General features: G+C 46.0%; 1 protein-coding gene across 2 annotated transcripts; it reads left to right on the top strand.

Moving 5' to 3' along the window:
- The first annotated feature begins 272 nt into the window (after nt 1-272).
- CALM1 (calmodulin 1) lies at nt 273-8,934 on the top strand. 2 transcript variants are annotated; one of them, XM_007471887.1, is made up of 7 exons: nt 384-490; nt 2,243-2,344; nt 3,303-3,333; nt 4,673-4,816; nt 7,178-7,284; nt 7,717-7,852; nt 8,026-8,934. In XM_007471887.1, exons 2-7 carry the CDS (start codon nt 2,339-2,341, stop codon nt 8,052-8,054), a joined length of 453 nt encoding a protein of 150 aa, XP_007471949.1. In that variant the 5' UTR covers nt 384-490; nt 2,243-2,338; the 3' UTR covers nt 8,055-8,934. The 2 variants fall into 2 exon arrangements, with proteins under 2 accessions (XP_007471950.1, XP_007471949.1); XM_007471888.1 differs by lacking the exon at nt 2,243-2,344 and having other exon boundaries at nt 273-490.
- The last annotated feature ends 4,694 nt before the right edge of the window (nt 8,935-13,628 follow it).

The raw sequence follows: 13,628 nt of genomic DNA, 5'->3' as shown, positions 1-13,628 counted from the left end.
GCCCCGGCCCCGGTGGGCATCTCCGGGGACTCTTCGCCGCACCTGTCCCGTGACCCTGCGCCTCTCCCCTAACCCTTCGCGTGTGGGTCTCCAGCCCCGGCCCGCCGCGGCTGGCGCGCAGGGGCCGGCGGGAGGCCGGGCGCGCCTGGGGGCGGGGCCGAGTGGCCAAGGCCCGGCCCTGGCAGCGCAGCTCAGAACGAGGCGGCCGCGGCTGAGGCGGAGGGATACCGAGCGTCGTATATATATTGCGGAGCGCAGACTCCCATTTCGACAGTGGTGCTCGGAGTCTCGCGGACGCGGAGCTGTTTTTCGCAGTTGGGCGGCGGCGGCGGCGGTGGTGGCGGTGGCCGTGGCATATCGCTGAGCGCTCACAGCGCCTTAGCAGCAGCAGCAGCAGCAGTAGTAGCAGAGGCACCCCTGCGGTCACAGCCCCGGCGCAGGTGCAGCCACCCTTGTTCTCTCTGCTCTTCCTCCGTTCGCTCGCACCATGGTAGGTCGGGAGTGGCAAACGCCGGCGTAGCAGCTGCCGGCCCATGATTTCTTCCCCAATTTTTAGTTCAGCCTATTTTTTTCTCCTCTTTTTCTTTTCTTTGTTGGGTTTTTTTCTTTTCTGGGTGTTACGCAGCAGGTGCGGTTTAGGATGCATTCCGGATTTGCATCTCGGTTTCCTCTAGGGTCCAGGGATCCTCATTTAAATTTTGGTGCGTCTTGGAGCTGGGCTTGGCCGTGGGCTGTCCGCGGGCAGGGGCTCTGGCCCCAGCTGAATCGGAGCCATCTGCATCCACCCCCCTCCCCCAGTCCGCACCACTGCATCCAGCGCGCCGCACCCGGGCTGCCCGCAGCGCTTCGCCTCTGCCCCGGGGGGCGGGGGAGCCGGGCGGGGCCGGGCACTAGACCCTGGATCGCAGGCAGCAGGGCGGGCGGGCAGCGGAGAATGAATGGGCCGGAGTGAGCCGGTGGCGCACGTTGCTCCTGCCGGGATGTGGGGGGCGCCGTCAGCCTTCCCCCAATACTGCTGTCCCCGCTAGGCGCTCTCTCCCGGCGCTCTTTCCTCCTCCCTCCCGGGGGGCGCGGCGCGGGCGTGGGCTGGGAAGGAAGGAGCCGGGGAAGGGTGGGGTGGGGGCAGGAAGGCGCGGGGTGGGGGGCGGAGAGGGCGGAAGCGGCGGGCCGGCCGCCCTGCACCCGGGCGGGGCCCTGCGGTGTGGCCGGGGCTCGTGTCTCCTGGGTTCGCCCCCCTGCAGCCCCCCACCCTGTGCGGCAGTAAAGGCGTGCGTGAGCCTCGGTACACCAGGAGGTCCCTTCCCGAGGGAGGCGCTCGGCTTGCGCTAATTGGGGCGGGGGACAGGCGGGGGAGGAGGGAGCTGGCGCGCGGCTCGGCTTCCAGCAGAGACGCAAAGTTTCTGCTCCGGGAGGCGGTGGCGGCGCGGCGGGCTCGCCGCCTCGAGGAGCAGAAGCGGGGGGGGGGCGCGGGACGGACTGGGCCTCCGCCTGCCGCGCCGCCGGGGGCTGGGGTTGGGGGTGGGAGTGGGGGGTCTCCCTGGCCTGGGAGGGCAGCGCCCTCTTGAACCCGCCTGCACTCGGGGCCCGCTCCCCTGCCCGGCCCCTCGCCCGGCGTTTTCTCCGCCTCGAGCCACTTCCCAGTCCGAAGGGAGATGCCCTCCACGTTTCCGCTTTCTCTGCAGCCTCTAGATTGCCAGATGCGGCTGTGCGCCTCGCTGGGTGTTTTCCATAGCCCCTTTCCTCTCTCGGCGGGCAGGGCTGACATCACCCACAGCGTTTTCTGGCTTGGCGGGGTGGGGAGGTGGCTCCCGGCAGGTTCAGCGCACCTTCGCCCCCAAGGCCAGCGCGGTCCGGTGGTCGGCGTGTATTTCTTTGTCGAGGAAGGCTGATGCTCTCGATAACCACTCTAATGCGAGATTTTGCGGCGAGGTGAGACTGTCTCCACGGTGAGGTGACAGCTTCTCTTGCGAGGTGTGGCAGCACTTCCTGTTGTGCAAGACAGACGTTGCCCTGGCATTACGTAAATCATCGTGTCTCCTTCATTCGGTATAAAGAAGACCAACGTGCTATGTCTGGGTTAGAAAGGAAGGAAGACCCAGTTCTAATTTGAAAACATAAGTGTCTGATATAAATCAGTATATTGGAACATCATTCCTATTGTGAAAGTTTTCTCTTATGAGTTAGAATAAACTTAATGCCGTCAGCTTTCTAATAGGACTTATTCTGGAACTGGCTTCATTAGGCGTCCTTCATTAATATAAAAATACATATTAGCTCTCCTTGAGATCTCGAATTCCCCTGGCTGGAGGCACAGGTTCAGTGTTGCCGAGGCCAAATAATGCAAGTGAGAATTACCTTCGTGGCCGTTACCACCTCTAGTCAAGTATTTCTATTATGAGCAGCTCTTACGTCATCCATAAAATAGGTAAATATTCTCTAACAAAGTTAATAGTTCCTCTCCAAAAAAGGGAGGGCACAGTCTCATAATTATTATGTCGTTTCTTTGTACTTAATTTTTGCAGTTTTCTAACAGCTCAGCTGTAGGACAGTTCCATTTTTTCCTGGCTCCTGAATCAGGATAATTTGACCAAGGGCATTTAGCTGTTCTAAATGTTAGGCTTTTAACAAATAGCTGCCTAATTTAAATGGTTGGAAAGCACTTGTTACATGGAAATGAAGTTGGTAGGATAACCCATTGCTGTATATTTTTTTCCATTGAATTGTATCTCATAAAATAGATATAAAAGCCTGCTAATCCAACCCAATGACATTATGTAACGCCAGTTTGGAGATTTGGAGTGCCTGCAGCAATGCGCAAGGTGCACTAAAAGTCTGCCCCTGGACCCAATCCTGGCTGCGGTGACAGCAGCAGCAGGCTGGGTCCCTTCTTGGATGGAAGTGGGGACTGTGGCATCCCTGGTGCAGTAGGTGGCGCTCTTCTTTCTCAGAGCCTGCCCCTGCAGCCGATGCAGTGGGCCTTTTGCCACTAGAGGTGCCATTTTTCAAACTATGAACTGACCCTTCCTAGTTAGACTGCAGAGCGTATAGCCATAGGCCCAGAGAAGAAAACCCGAAATGAGATGTTGTCACTTCCTTTGCCATCCTTGTTTTTAAAATAGCGTAAAGGGTTCCCTTTATTCTAATTGTTTTTATTAAATGACTTGGCTGAAGTTTTCAAACAGCTGATTTTTTTTTGAGATTGATTTTTGAAAGATCACTATTAAAAGTGTAATTGGAAAAACCATGTTGACCTCGATCAAACTCTGGTGGATTGAATTATAACCTTTTCTTTTTCTATGTAGGCTGATCAGCTGACTGAAGAACAGATTGCTGGTAAGTTGATGACTTCAGGGAGTTTCAGTAGACTGGAACTAGGCAGACTCAGTTCTGGTGACTCCTCTGTCCCCTCCCCCTATAGTCTGAGCAGTTTTCTAAGAATTTATTTAAATGAAGACAATAAGCAGAGATATTTAGGTCAAGTGTTACTCCTTGTCAGCATTTTGGAGATAATGAGAAAGGAAGTAGAACTAAGAATACCCACTTATTATACTCTGGAGTATTTGACTATGCTTCAAGGTGTGCCAGGCTTTGTATATAATGAGATTGCATGGAGCCTGCTACAAAATGTAGCAAAAGCCTGCTACAAAAATGTAGCAAAAATGTAGTTTAGAATTCTTATGCCACAGGTCTTTTAGTAATTCACCATGAAAGCTTGTACTTGCTATTCTAAATGGGAAATAAGTGTCAGGACCACTGTAATAATTGGGAAGGGAATGATTTAGTTTAGATTTTAGCTTTTAATATTCCCTGGAGGACTTTTTTTTTTTTTTTTTTTTTTTTTTTTTAGTTTAGGGAATGATTTAGTTTAGATGTACTTAGTTTAGTTTAGGGAATGATTTAGTTTAGATGTACTTAGTTTAGTTTAGGGAATGATTTAGTTTAGATGTACTTAGTTTAGTTTAGGGAATGATTTAGTTTAGATGTACTTAGTTTAGTTTAGGGAATGATTTAGTTTAGATGTACTTAGTTTAGTTTAGGGAATGATTTAGTTTAGATGTACTTGGTTTAGTTTAGGGAATGATTTAGTTTAGATGTACTTGGTTTAGTTTAGGGAATGATTTAGTTTAGATGTACTTAGTTTAGTTTAGGGAATGATTTAGTTTAGATGTACTTAGTTTAGTTTAGGGAATGATTTAGTTTAGATGTACTTAAGGAATGCCTTTGAAATACTCTGAATGCCATGTAGAGAGAACACACTGGTTATGTGGGATTGTACATTTCTGGTAACCACCTCTTCCTATGGCTGTGAAACAGGGAGTTCTTGTGGCTATAGAAATTTAACAGGAAGGGACCATGAAGGAACATGTGGACCAATCTTCACTTGTCAGATTGGACTTAGGACTAAATTAAGTGTGTTGAAGCTTAGCCTTCTTTATGTGAGAATATTGTGGCTTTATGGAACTGGTTACCAGGAATGACGTTTGTCTGTGGACTACTGTGTGAAGGCCAATCCAACAGAACTGCTGTGATCTTTGTTTCAGCAGATAAAGAGCAGGCAGTTTCTCTTAACTTGCACAACTTGGATGGCTTGCTTTGGCAAGTTAAGGAAAGGGCGTGCTGTGGCTGGGTTGGGTGAAGACATTCATTCTAAAAGGTAAACTTTTGTTTTCAGAATTCAAGGAAGCTTTCTCCCTATTTGACAAAGATGGCGATGGCACCATCACAACAAAGGAACTTGGAACTGTCATGAGGTCACTGGGTCAGAACCCAACAGAAGCCGAATTGCAGGATATGATCAACGAAGTGGACGCTGATGGTAAGGGCTTTAGAACTATGAATGAATGCCAGCGTTGTGTAATTCAAGTTCAGACATATTAAAGATTGTCTTTCAGGTCCCCAGATAAAGGCACATGTGCAAAGATCCTTTCTGTGGTTTCCTTACAGCCACTGACAATTAAAACAGAAGATGATGGGCCTGCCTTTTGCCCTGCTCACTGTCTAGAATATTTCCTGGATCGGATCACAGTATTGTTCTTTTCCACTCGCCATGACCTACAGCTCAGTCTTTTATCAGCTGGCCCATGAGTCTGCACTGCGTCCTATGGGGAAAGTAAAAAAATAAATAGCCGTAGACCTTTTAAAAAAGCTTATTGTCTCTAAGAGGAGAAAAAACCCAAGTGAGGTGGGGGAAGAGCATTCTCAGATGTTAACGGCGGTACGCGGGCCTCTCACTGCTGTGGCCTCTCCTGTTGCTGAGCACGGGCTCCGGATGCGCAGACTCAGCGGCCGTGGCTCACGGGCCCAGCCGCTCCGCGGCATGTGGGATCTTCCCGGACCGGGGCACGAACCTGTGTCCCCTGCATCGGCAGGCGGACTCTCAACCACTGCGCCATCAGAGAAGCCTTGTCAGTTTGTTTATTGAAGAGGATTTTGAGGATCATTGAGGCTTGGAGGTGGGGTGCATGATGATTGTAGGGAGTAGTAGATTTATAGAAGCTAGTAGAAAGATGTGGAGCCAGGAGGGACAAGCAGTAACCCCTCCAGCAGTTGGTCACCATTTGGTTGTTCGTTCCTCTGGACTCCAGAACAGTGGACAGTAGACCTTTTATTGGGCACTTCTATCAGTAAGTTGTTTTTGATCACTTCCCCCCCCCAAAGAAAACACGTTTTTTGGAAATAATATCAATTAAATTAATAATTTTAATTTATTTAATAAACTGAAGTAAATTAATCAAATCTACAAACATTGTAGAACATTAGTAAATTTTGAAAAGAGGTAGGAATAAACAATTTGGATCTAGACTACTTTCTTGATGGTTGGCATAATAGTAGCCATTTAAAAATATGGTATCAGAAGGTGATAAAATGGAATTAAACTTCTCTGGTCATATACATTTAGAAGCAGGGGTTTTGGGTCAGCTCTTTAACAATGGTTTTACCCCATTTGAACTACTTCTAAAGACTGTTTTCATCCTTAGTAATTTGGAAAAAGAGGTTTTTCATAGTTCCGTCTCGTTTGACTGCTAAGGGTGATCAGCCATCTGGGAACGTGGGGTGGCTTTCTCATGTTTTGTGTAAGCCCCGGGGAAACTGTGCTTGGGGACCGGCAAAGTGTATTAGGCCCTCGGGTTTTATGGAACAAGGTGGGGAAAGTTGTCTCAAGCTATAGAATCTGGTACTCACAATGAATAAATACGATGCCTAAGGACATCGCTGTGTGGCTGTAAGAGCATTTCAAATAATTTTGTCTTCTGCGAATGTCAATAATGCTTAAAAATTTTGGAGGCTAAATAGATTTGAAGGAATCTCTGAATTATTATTTTGATTTAAAGGTACTGGTGAAAATGAGTGACTTAACGTAAGACTCTTTTCTTCTAATTTAATTTTTGTTTCTGTTTAGTTCAAGTAACACTGTTGATCTGGTGACTTGTCTCTGGGGTGTTCATCGAGCTGTTGGTTTTAAAGGAAGAGTTGTTTGGAATACTGGCCATAGAACAGATTCTTCTGACAAAGTTTCCTGAATGTTAATAGTCTGAGCTGAGAAAACACTTTTGAGCCTTGCCCTTAATGGGAAACAAAGATACTGAGTTGGGGAGAAAATGATTAGGTGACTTACTATAATGTGGCTGAGAAATGCCTCCTGGAGAAGACTTTGCAACACTTTATGGTCCCTGGCATAACAAAGTCAACTTTTTTCCCGCTCATAATGCTTTTCTTTCCTAAAAACATTGTGTTCTCCTGGTGGCCCAATTATGGACCTTCACCAGCATCGCTAGTGCAGGCAGAGCTAGATCCAAGTGACCTCCCTAACTCTGGGGAAGGCAAACTCAGGTGCCTCCCTTGGGAGTAGAAAGATTCAGCTTGCACTGCTATGGGCTTTTTTTCCTCTTGAACTGTACAAAACCTTCAGTGGCCAAGAGTCTGTATGCGCAGTTTCCTTTGCATCATTAAATGCTATCCTGGGCACTGATCACTGGTTTGAATTATGTGAATCACATGAAATTGCCTTGTGAAGTATTTGAATAGTTTAAACCTAAGAGGGCTCAACGTAATGAAACAATTTACCAGTTTGTCCTAGCAAATGCTTACTGTTCTATAAAGTGGTTCTAAAACTATCACTCCAGGGTAGCGTCACTGGAGCACTTATTTTACATGAGCTTTTGTTTTTTTATTTGAGGTAATGGCACCATTGATTTCCCAGAATTTTTGACTATGATGGCTAGAAAAATGAAAGATACAGACAGTGAAGAAGAAATCCGCGAGGCATTCCGAGTCTTTGACAAGGTAACCCTGCGTCTGCATTGCAGACTGTACTTAAATATGGCTTTCTGGCTGTCATTTGTAAAGGCTTTACCGTTCTGTTCTAGTTGGAACACTTACCTAACTGCCTGAGCCTCTGTAATCTCATTTTCAGATATCCTGACTTATTGTAGTAGTAACCTTATCAGATGAGAGTAAACATAATAAATAGTAGAGAAATTTTGAACCAAGTTTCTTGATTGTGACTTTCAATTTCTGTTTGCTTTTCAAAAGCCCCTGCAGTGTCTGCATTGGCTGACTGCATGTGTTTAGTAGGTAGAAGTGGGAACTGGAGATGGAGAATTGTCGATACACACAGTTGGCAGTAACTTGAGGGGCTTAATTAAGTCAAAGGCCTACTTGCCCACACCGAACCACTATGAGTCCCTACCAGTAACAGTTGCTGAATGTTCACAGGATGGCAATGGTTACATCAGTGCTGCAGAACTACGTCACGTCATGACAAACTTAGGAGAAAAACTAACAGATGAAGAAGTAGATGAAATGATCAGAGAAGCAGATATTGATGGAGATGGACAAGTCAACTACGAAGGTAACACACCAAGTTTCCTTAGCTTAGTTTTTAAGTTTTCCCTTTAGGATCTATAAACAAGTTAGCTACTTGAACTAGATTTTTTTTTTTTTTCCTTATGCAGAGTAGAGATGTTATGTTCATTAAAGCTGCTTTTGAAGATAACCGAAAGTTATGATTATTTGTCTTTTCAGAATTCGTACAGATGATGACTGCAAAATGAAGACCTACTTTCAACTCCTTTTTCCCCCCTCTAGAAGAATCAAATTGATCTTTTACTTACCTCTTGCAAAAAAAAAGAAAAAAATTCATTTACTCATTCTGTTTCTATATAGCAAAACTGAATGTCAAGAGTACCTTCTGTCCACACACAAAAAAAATCTGCATGTATTGATTGGTGGTCCTGTCCCCTAAAGATCAAGCTACATCAGTTTTCCGATATAAATACTTGTCCTACCTTAATGATAAGGAAGCACTTAGTGGACACCTGGCAGGTCCGTCCGCTCATGGTTAATACACTGTTTGGGCTGGCCAGTTTTTCATGCATGCAGCTTGACAGATGAGCACAGTCAGGCGTTTGTATTAAAAATGAAAAACAAAAAAACAAATTCAAAGCCTACTCAAAGGGGTTCTAGTTCAGTTTGTTACCATAAATTGTCATAGCTGGTTTACTGAAAACAGACATTTAAGATTGGTTTACCTCAGGATGCTATGGAAGATAAGCTGTCCAGGCATAGCCCCACTAGCAGGTTGGCCCTCTTGTAACTTCCCCATGCCCCTACCTGTCGTGACCATGACACACCCTGGTGGCATGCCCATGTGTGTTGGTTTAGCATTGTCTGCATTGTGCTAGAGCGGAGTGGGTGTCAGGCTATCACCATTCATACAAATTTTTAAAAACAAACCTTTATCAAGGGAGCATCTTTGGACTCTCTGTTTTTAAAACCTTCTGAACCATGACTTGGAGCCAGCAGAGTAGGCTGTGGCTGTGGACTTCAGCACAACCATCAACATTGCTGTTCAAGAAATTACAATTTACGTCCATTCCAAGTTGTAAATGCTAGTTTGTTTTTTTTTTCCAATAAAAAGACCATTAACTTAAAGTGGTGTTAAATGCTTTGTAAAGCTGAGATCTAAACGGGGACAAGGCAGTTGGAGGGGAGGCAAGTGTACCTTTAAATGCCCACAGCCCAGCGTTGGGTTTCCCTCCCTCCCTCCTGAAATCCCAGCACCAACTGCTGAGCCTGAGACCTTGCCTAAAACCAAGCAGATACCGATTGCTTCATTTTATTTATGGACATGTAGGTCTACTTGTATTTTCACTGAGGGGGAGGGGGGAAAGTGAATTATGGTAACTTAATGATTATTCAGGCGGTAGAGCTCTTAATGAAGGAAAAAAACCACTTTCTCTCAAGCATGTATTTAGGGGTTCTTATCAGTTGTGCTGCTGATTACCTGTTTCATGTAACTACTTGAGACCATCTGTGCAAAAGACATGACTTAGTGTGTCTGTAGTTCAATCCTCGCTGTGTGTGGTAGAAGCAGTCACTTTTCTAAGCCAGGCTTTTCATGCCTGAAAGACACTACCAGTCACCTTTCGATTCACAGTTTTTAATTTATGATTATACTTACCTTAGACTCCTTTTACTTTTTTTTTTTTTTTAGGTTGACTTGACTTTGCTTCCCCACCCCCCAAGTAGGACTAATGCTAGCTCCCAACTTGAAAGTAAAACTCCCACAGCCCAGAGGGAATTTTGTGTTTCTTTATAAACCTGTAACCAAAACTCAGAGATGCTGGTACTGGTCTTTGCAGCGGGATTGGTTTGCTTAAAAGCTCCCTAAAAGGCGTTTGGATTTAGTGCAGACCTCTTTTTGAAGTGAAGGCTGGATGTGCATTTTTCAGGGGGTCAACTTGGTTGTATCTTATTAGCGAGGAGATTTGGGTTTTGAGTGTTTCTGTGAGAAGTTTTACTTTGCCAGGGAACAGCAGCAGGCTGCTAGTGAGGCAGTGAGAAGCTCTTGGCAGCCAAATGGGTGCATTCGGGGCTGTTTTACGGAGACCCTCAGCTTCTCCCTCTCCTGCTTCTTGTCTCTGGCACTTTGCAGCTCTTCAGTTTTCCCGCCAGAGGGGTGGGTCAGAGCAGTGGAGAGGAGCCTGCCCATCTGCCTTTGCTGCTGGTCCTTAGACCCGGTGGTTGGAAGAAGAGAGGTTGACGTCATGAGCTGGGCTTGGCTTTCACAACTCCTTGAATCTGGAAGGAACATCTCAGAATACCTCGGGGGTTTTCTTCTGGTGAGACAGGACTGGGGTTTCTCCTTCGAGTAAGTTAACCTGGATGTTTCTTGCAGGGAGGTCAAGTAGCCTGACTGTTGACCTACTCTCAGGCCTGTGGCCGATGACCTCCTGGTAGTTTTAAAAAGGGTTGAGGGCGATATGGCTTGTTTTTCAGAAACTTTGCCTTCTATCTTACCCTTTCACCAAGTTTTTTTCTAGAAGCTGGGTGGACTCCATGTTAGTGGTCCTGCAGTCTTTCCTAAAAGACTACTCTTGAAACCAGATTCTTGAATGGCCCGGATCCTGTACGGGAACCAGAAACCTTTCCCCCAGGGGATGCTGAGTTCCACTTTGGTGCACAGGGAACTCAGTCCACTGTAGCCTTTCTCTCTGGCCTTTGAGGGGGACGACCAGCCCAGGGGTTGGGTGTTTGCAGTCTGCAGGGGTTTGTGAGAGGAAATAGCTGGATGAGGTGGCAGTACTGTGAAAGTTGGTCAGCACCTTCCTGTAAACTCTTGCCCTACTTCTAACTGCTCTATAAATAAATATATATATATATATTTTATATATATATATATATATATATATATATATATATATATATATATTTAAGTGACTAGTTTAACTGGCATCCCGCAGGAGCCTGAGACTTGCCATAAAAAACTGCTGAGTCCTTGGCAAAACTTTCATAGTTTTGTTCTCCATCTGTTCGGGGTAGGTGTCAAGGAAGGCGAATTGTATCTTGATATTTCAGATGGACTTTTGATGTACTGTTGCCAAGGAAGGTTTTTTTCTGATTTTTTGACAAACGAATTTTTGCACACTTAAAATTGGTGTCTTTCGGCAACTTAAAACACATTGAAAATTAGCTACTGTACATATTTTTATATTCTCTTTATAAATGCATGTCTGACTGTACTTGTAACCATACTGTAACACGTGGCTGCCCAGTAGGCCTCGTGCTGCTGTGGCCCCGTCAGAGTAGCAGCATATTAGCAGCCCCTGAGCATACTGGGAACTGCTTCCTAAACAAAGAATGTAAACTTGGTCAAGTCTGCTCTTGGTTCATTCAATTGTTTTTAACATTTGAATTAATTATTGTATATCCTAAATACATTTATCCTTTTGGCAGTGACTAGATTCCACGAATGTGTCTTAATCTATCCCTTCAGCTGGCGGTTACTATTATCTTTTTTGATCCCTTGAAGTTACCTTGTAGGAGACAGAAATTCTTTGCTGTCTGTATTCCTCAGAGTGAGAAGGTAGTGGCATGGGTGGAGTGTGTTCTTTCTCCAAATCTATTACAACGTTCATTAAACATGTCTGTAGCAAAGATGGTGGTAGTTCTTTTGTTACCGAAGTCACCCTTCACCGTGGCGATTTGCAAAGGAGATGTACTTGAACGTTTCTGTAAATCGTGAGATGAACTGTTTGGAGATTTAACCACCTCTCTGATGGGGGACCAACTCTATGGAAACTGTAAATAAGTTCTATTTATAAACCTGGCACTGTATTCAATAAACATTTCTGCAGCCTTTCATCTCTAACTGCGAACTCTGTAGGTTTTTAGCTCGCAATGCTTTCCATTCCTTTTGCTCAATGAACAAGCTACACCTGCCCTCAGATGTGATTCCACCTGGGCCCTAGCATGGTAGGGGAGGGACCAGAAACACCACAGACACATCCCACTATGGCCTTACCCTGGTTTTAAAGTTTAGGCGTCAATAGCTGACGTTTTAACGCAGTCTCTTGGCGTATTAATGTATCTGTGTTTGCCTTATGTGGAAAATTCACACCGTAAAAAGATTCATTCCTCTTTAACTTCAAGGTTAATCCAAGTCTCTTTAGGAATTGTGTGAAGAAGTACACTTTAAATATTAGATGGGAATTTAGATACTAGATGGGAATTTAACATTACATAAGCACATGCCTCTGCCCATGTCCAGAGCAGGGCAGTGGAGGCTACAGCTTCCATGCAGAGCCTTGGAGTTGAAACCTTGCCCTTAATCAGTGCCATCCCAGACCCTGGTTTCTAGACAAGGTTCTCTAGCAGGAAAGGCCATCTCCTGGCTGCGACCGGTGTTTCCAGAAGGATCTTCCCCAGGCTGCCTTGCCCATTTCCTTTCTTACCACTGCACAGAAGCACAAGAGGGCTGAGAAGAACGGCAATGATCACAGGGTAAGCCCCTGCTTTGGCCAGAGGGCTTGAGACACAGCTCCAGGGAACATTTAGCTTCTGTATACAGCCAGCCCCTCGTCTACAAGGATGGAGACACCACCGTGGGGACAGAGCCCTCTGCTGAGACTTTAGGCCCGGCTCCTAGTTTTGCTTCTGTCCTGTAGCCATGGACAGGTTCCTTACCTCTCTACACCTCAGTTAAAATCAGATTATTGGACGAGGTACATTCCACCTGTGGCTTTCTAGTATTGTGACCAACCCAGCTTGGTGTCACTTGGTGTTTAAATTGAAATTGCAGCCTAAAGGGTGGGAGGCAAAAGAGTGTAGGTATGCTGTACACTTGGAGATGACAAATGGGATTTTTTAAGTCTCAGCAGCTCCCTGTTGGGGGTGGAGCGGAGGGTAAGCTTGCTCTTAACACTGATGTAATTCTGGAACGGGGGTCGAAGAAACTGATCATGAAGTGACTTCCATCCTCCTGGCAGCACAGAAATAGGAAGCTACCATTCACTGCCTGCAGGAGATTCAGTCCAAGTGACGTCATCTAGGTTTTCAGCAGTTTTGGTTCAGGAAGAAAAACACATGTATACACATTTCCGATTTGAGCTGAACTTCCTAGGGCACTGAGGGCCGGAGCGTCCAGTGACTCATGATGCCTTAGAAGGAAATCAGACTTAAAGTTTTTTTATAGGTGCTGAGAAGCTGAGAAGCTGCTGCTTCTCTCCCACTGCCCTCAGCCCTCTGCCAGGGAGTGAGAGGAGTTTACTCGTGCTCTGGAACCCACGGGAAAGCTGACAGGAGCCCGAGGGACTGCCGGCTCTCCCATCTCACGTCTCCATCGACAATGCCGGAACTTGGGTTAAAAAAAATGGTGGCACTGTCCCACATAAGAATTATTTATGTCCTGCCTGTGTGTCAGCAACTATGGGAGTGAATGTGTAATTTACATATTCAGATAGTATTTCAAATGTCACATTTTTAAGTTCTGTTTTCACTTTTACAAAGGTGAAAGGTCAGTGGTTCGGCTCTCTCTTCACTCTCTGTGAACATCCCATTCCCTTCCTTAGCCTGGCAGAGGCCTGCCTCTTCCTGTTCCTCCTCTTCTGGGTCCCCTGTGGTCCTATCAGAATTCTGACTACTTGAGAAATGTTCACTGCCCCCAGCCAGGAGCCCTTCTTTCTAGTACGGCTGGACCTGGCCCAGATTTGTCTAACACCATGAGAAATGAAGCCACCTGGTCACATCTCACCTCTTCTCTTCTTCGCCAAAGTCTTGATCTTCAACTGGAAGATGTCACACAACACCCCTGGGCTCCCACGACCTGATTCCCACTCAAGGTCGGA

Source organism: Lipotes vexillifer, unplaced genomic scaffold, assembly GCF_000442215.2.
Source record: "Lipotes vexillifer unplaced genomic scaffold, Lipotes_vexillifer_v1.1 scaffold751, whole genome shotgun sequence".
Lineage (NCBI taxonomy): Eukaryota > Metazoa > Chordata > Mammalia > Artiodactyla > Lipotidae > Lipotes > Lipotes vexillifer.
The sequence above is the reverse complement of the archived record's forward strand: the minus strand, read 5'-3'. Positions and strand labels throughout refer to the sequence as shown.

Coding starts and splice junctions, on each gene's coding strand:
- CALM1 (XM_007471887.1), top strand. Junction 7,285..7,716: donor CATTCCGAGTCTTTGACAAG/GTAACCCTGCGT, acceptor GAATGTTCACAG/GATGGCAATGGTTACATCAG. Junction 7,853..8,025: donor TGGACAAGTCAACTACGAAG/GTAACACACCAA, acceptor TTGTCTTTTCAG/AATTCGTACAGATGATGACT.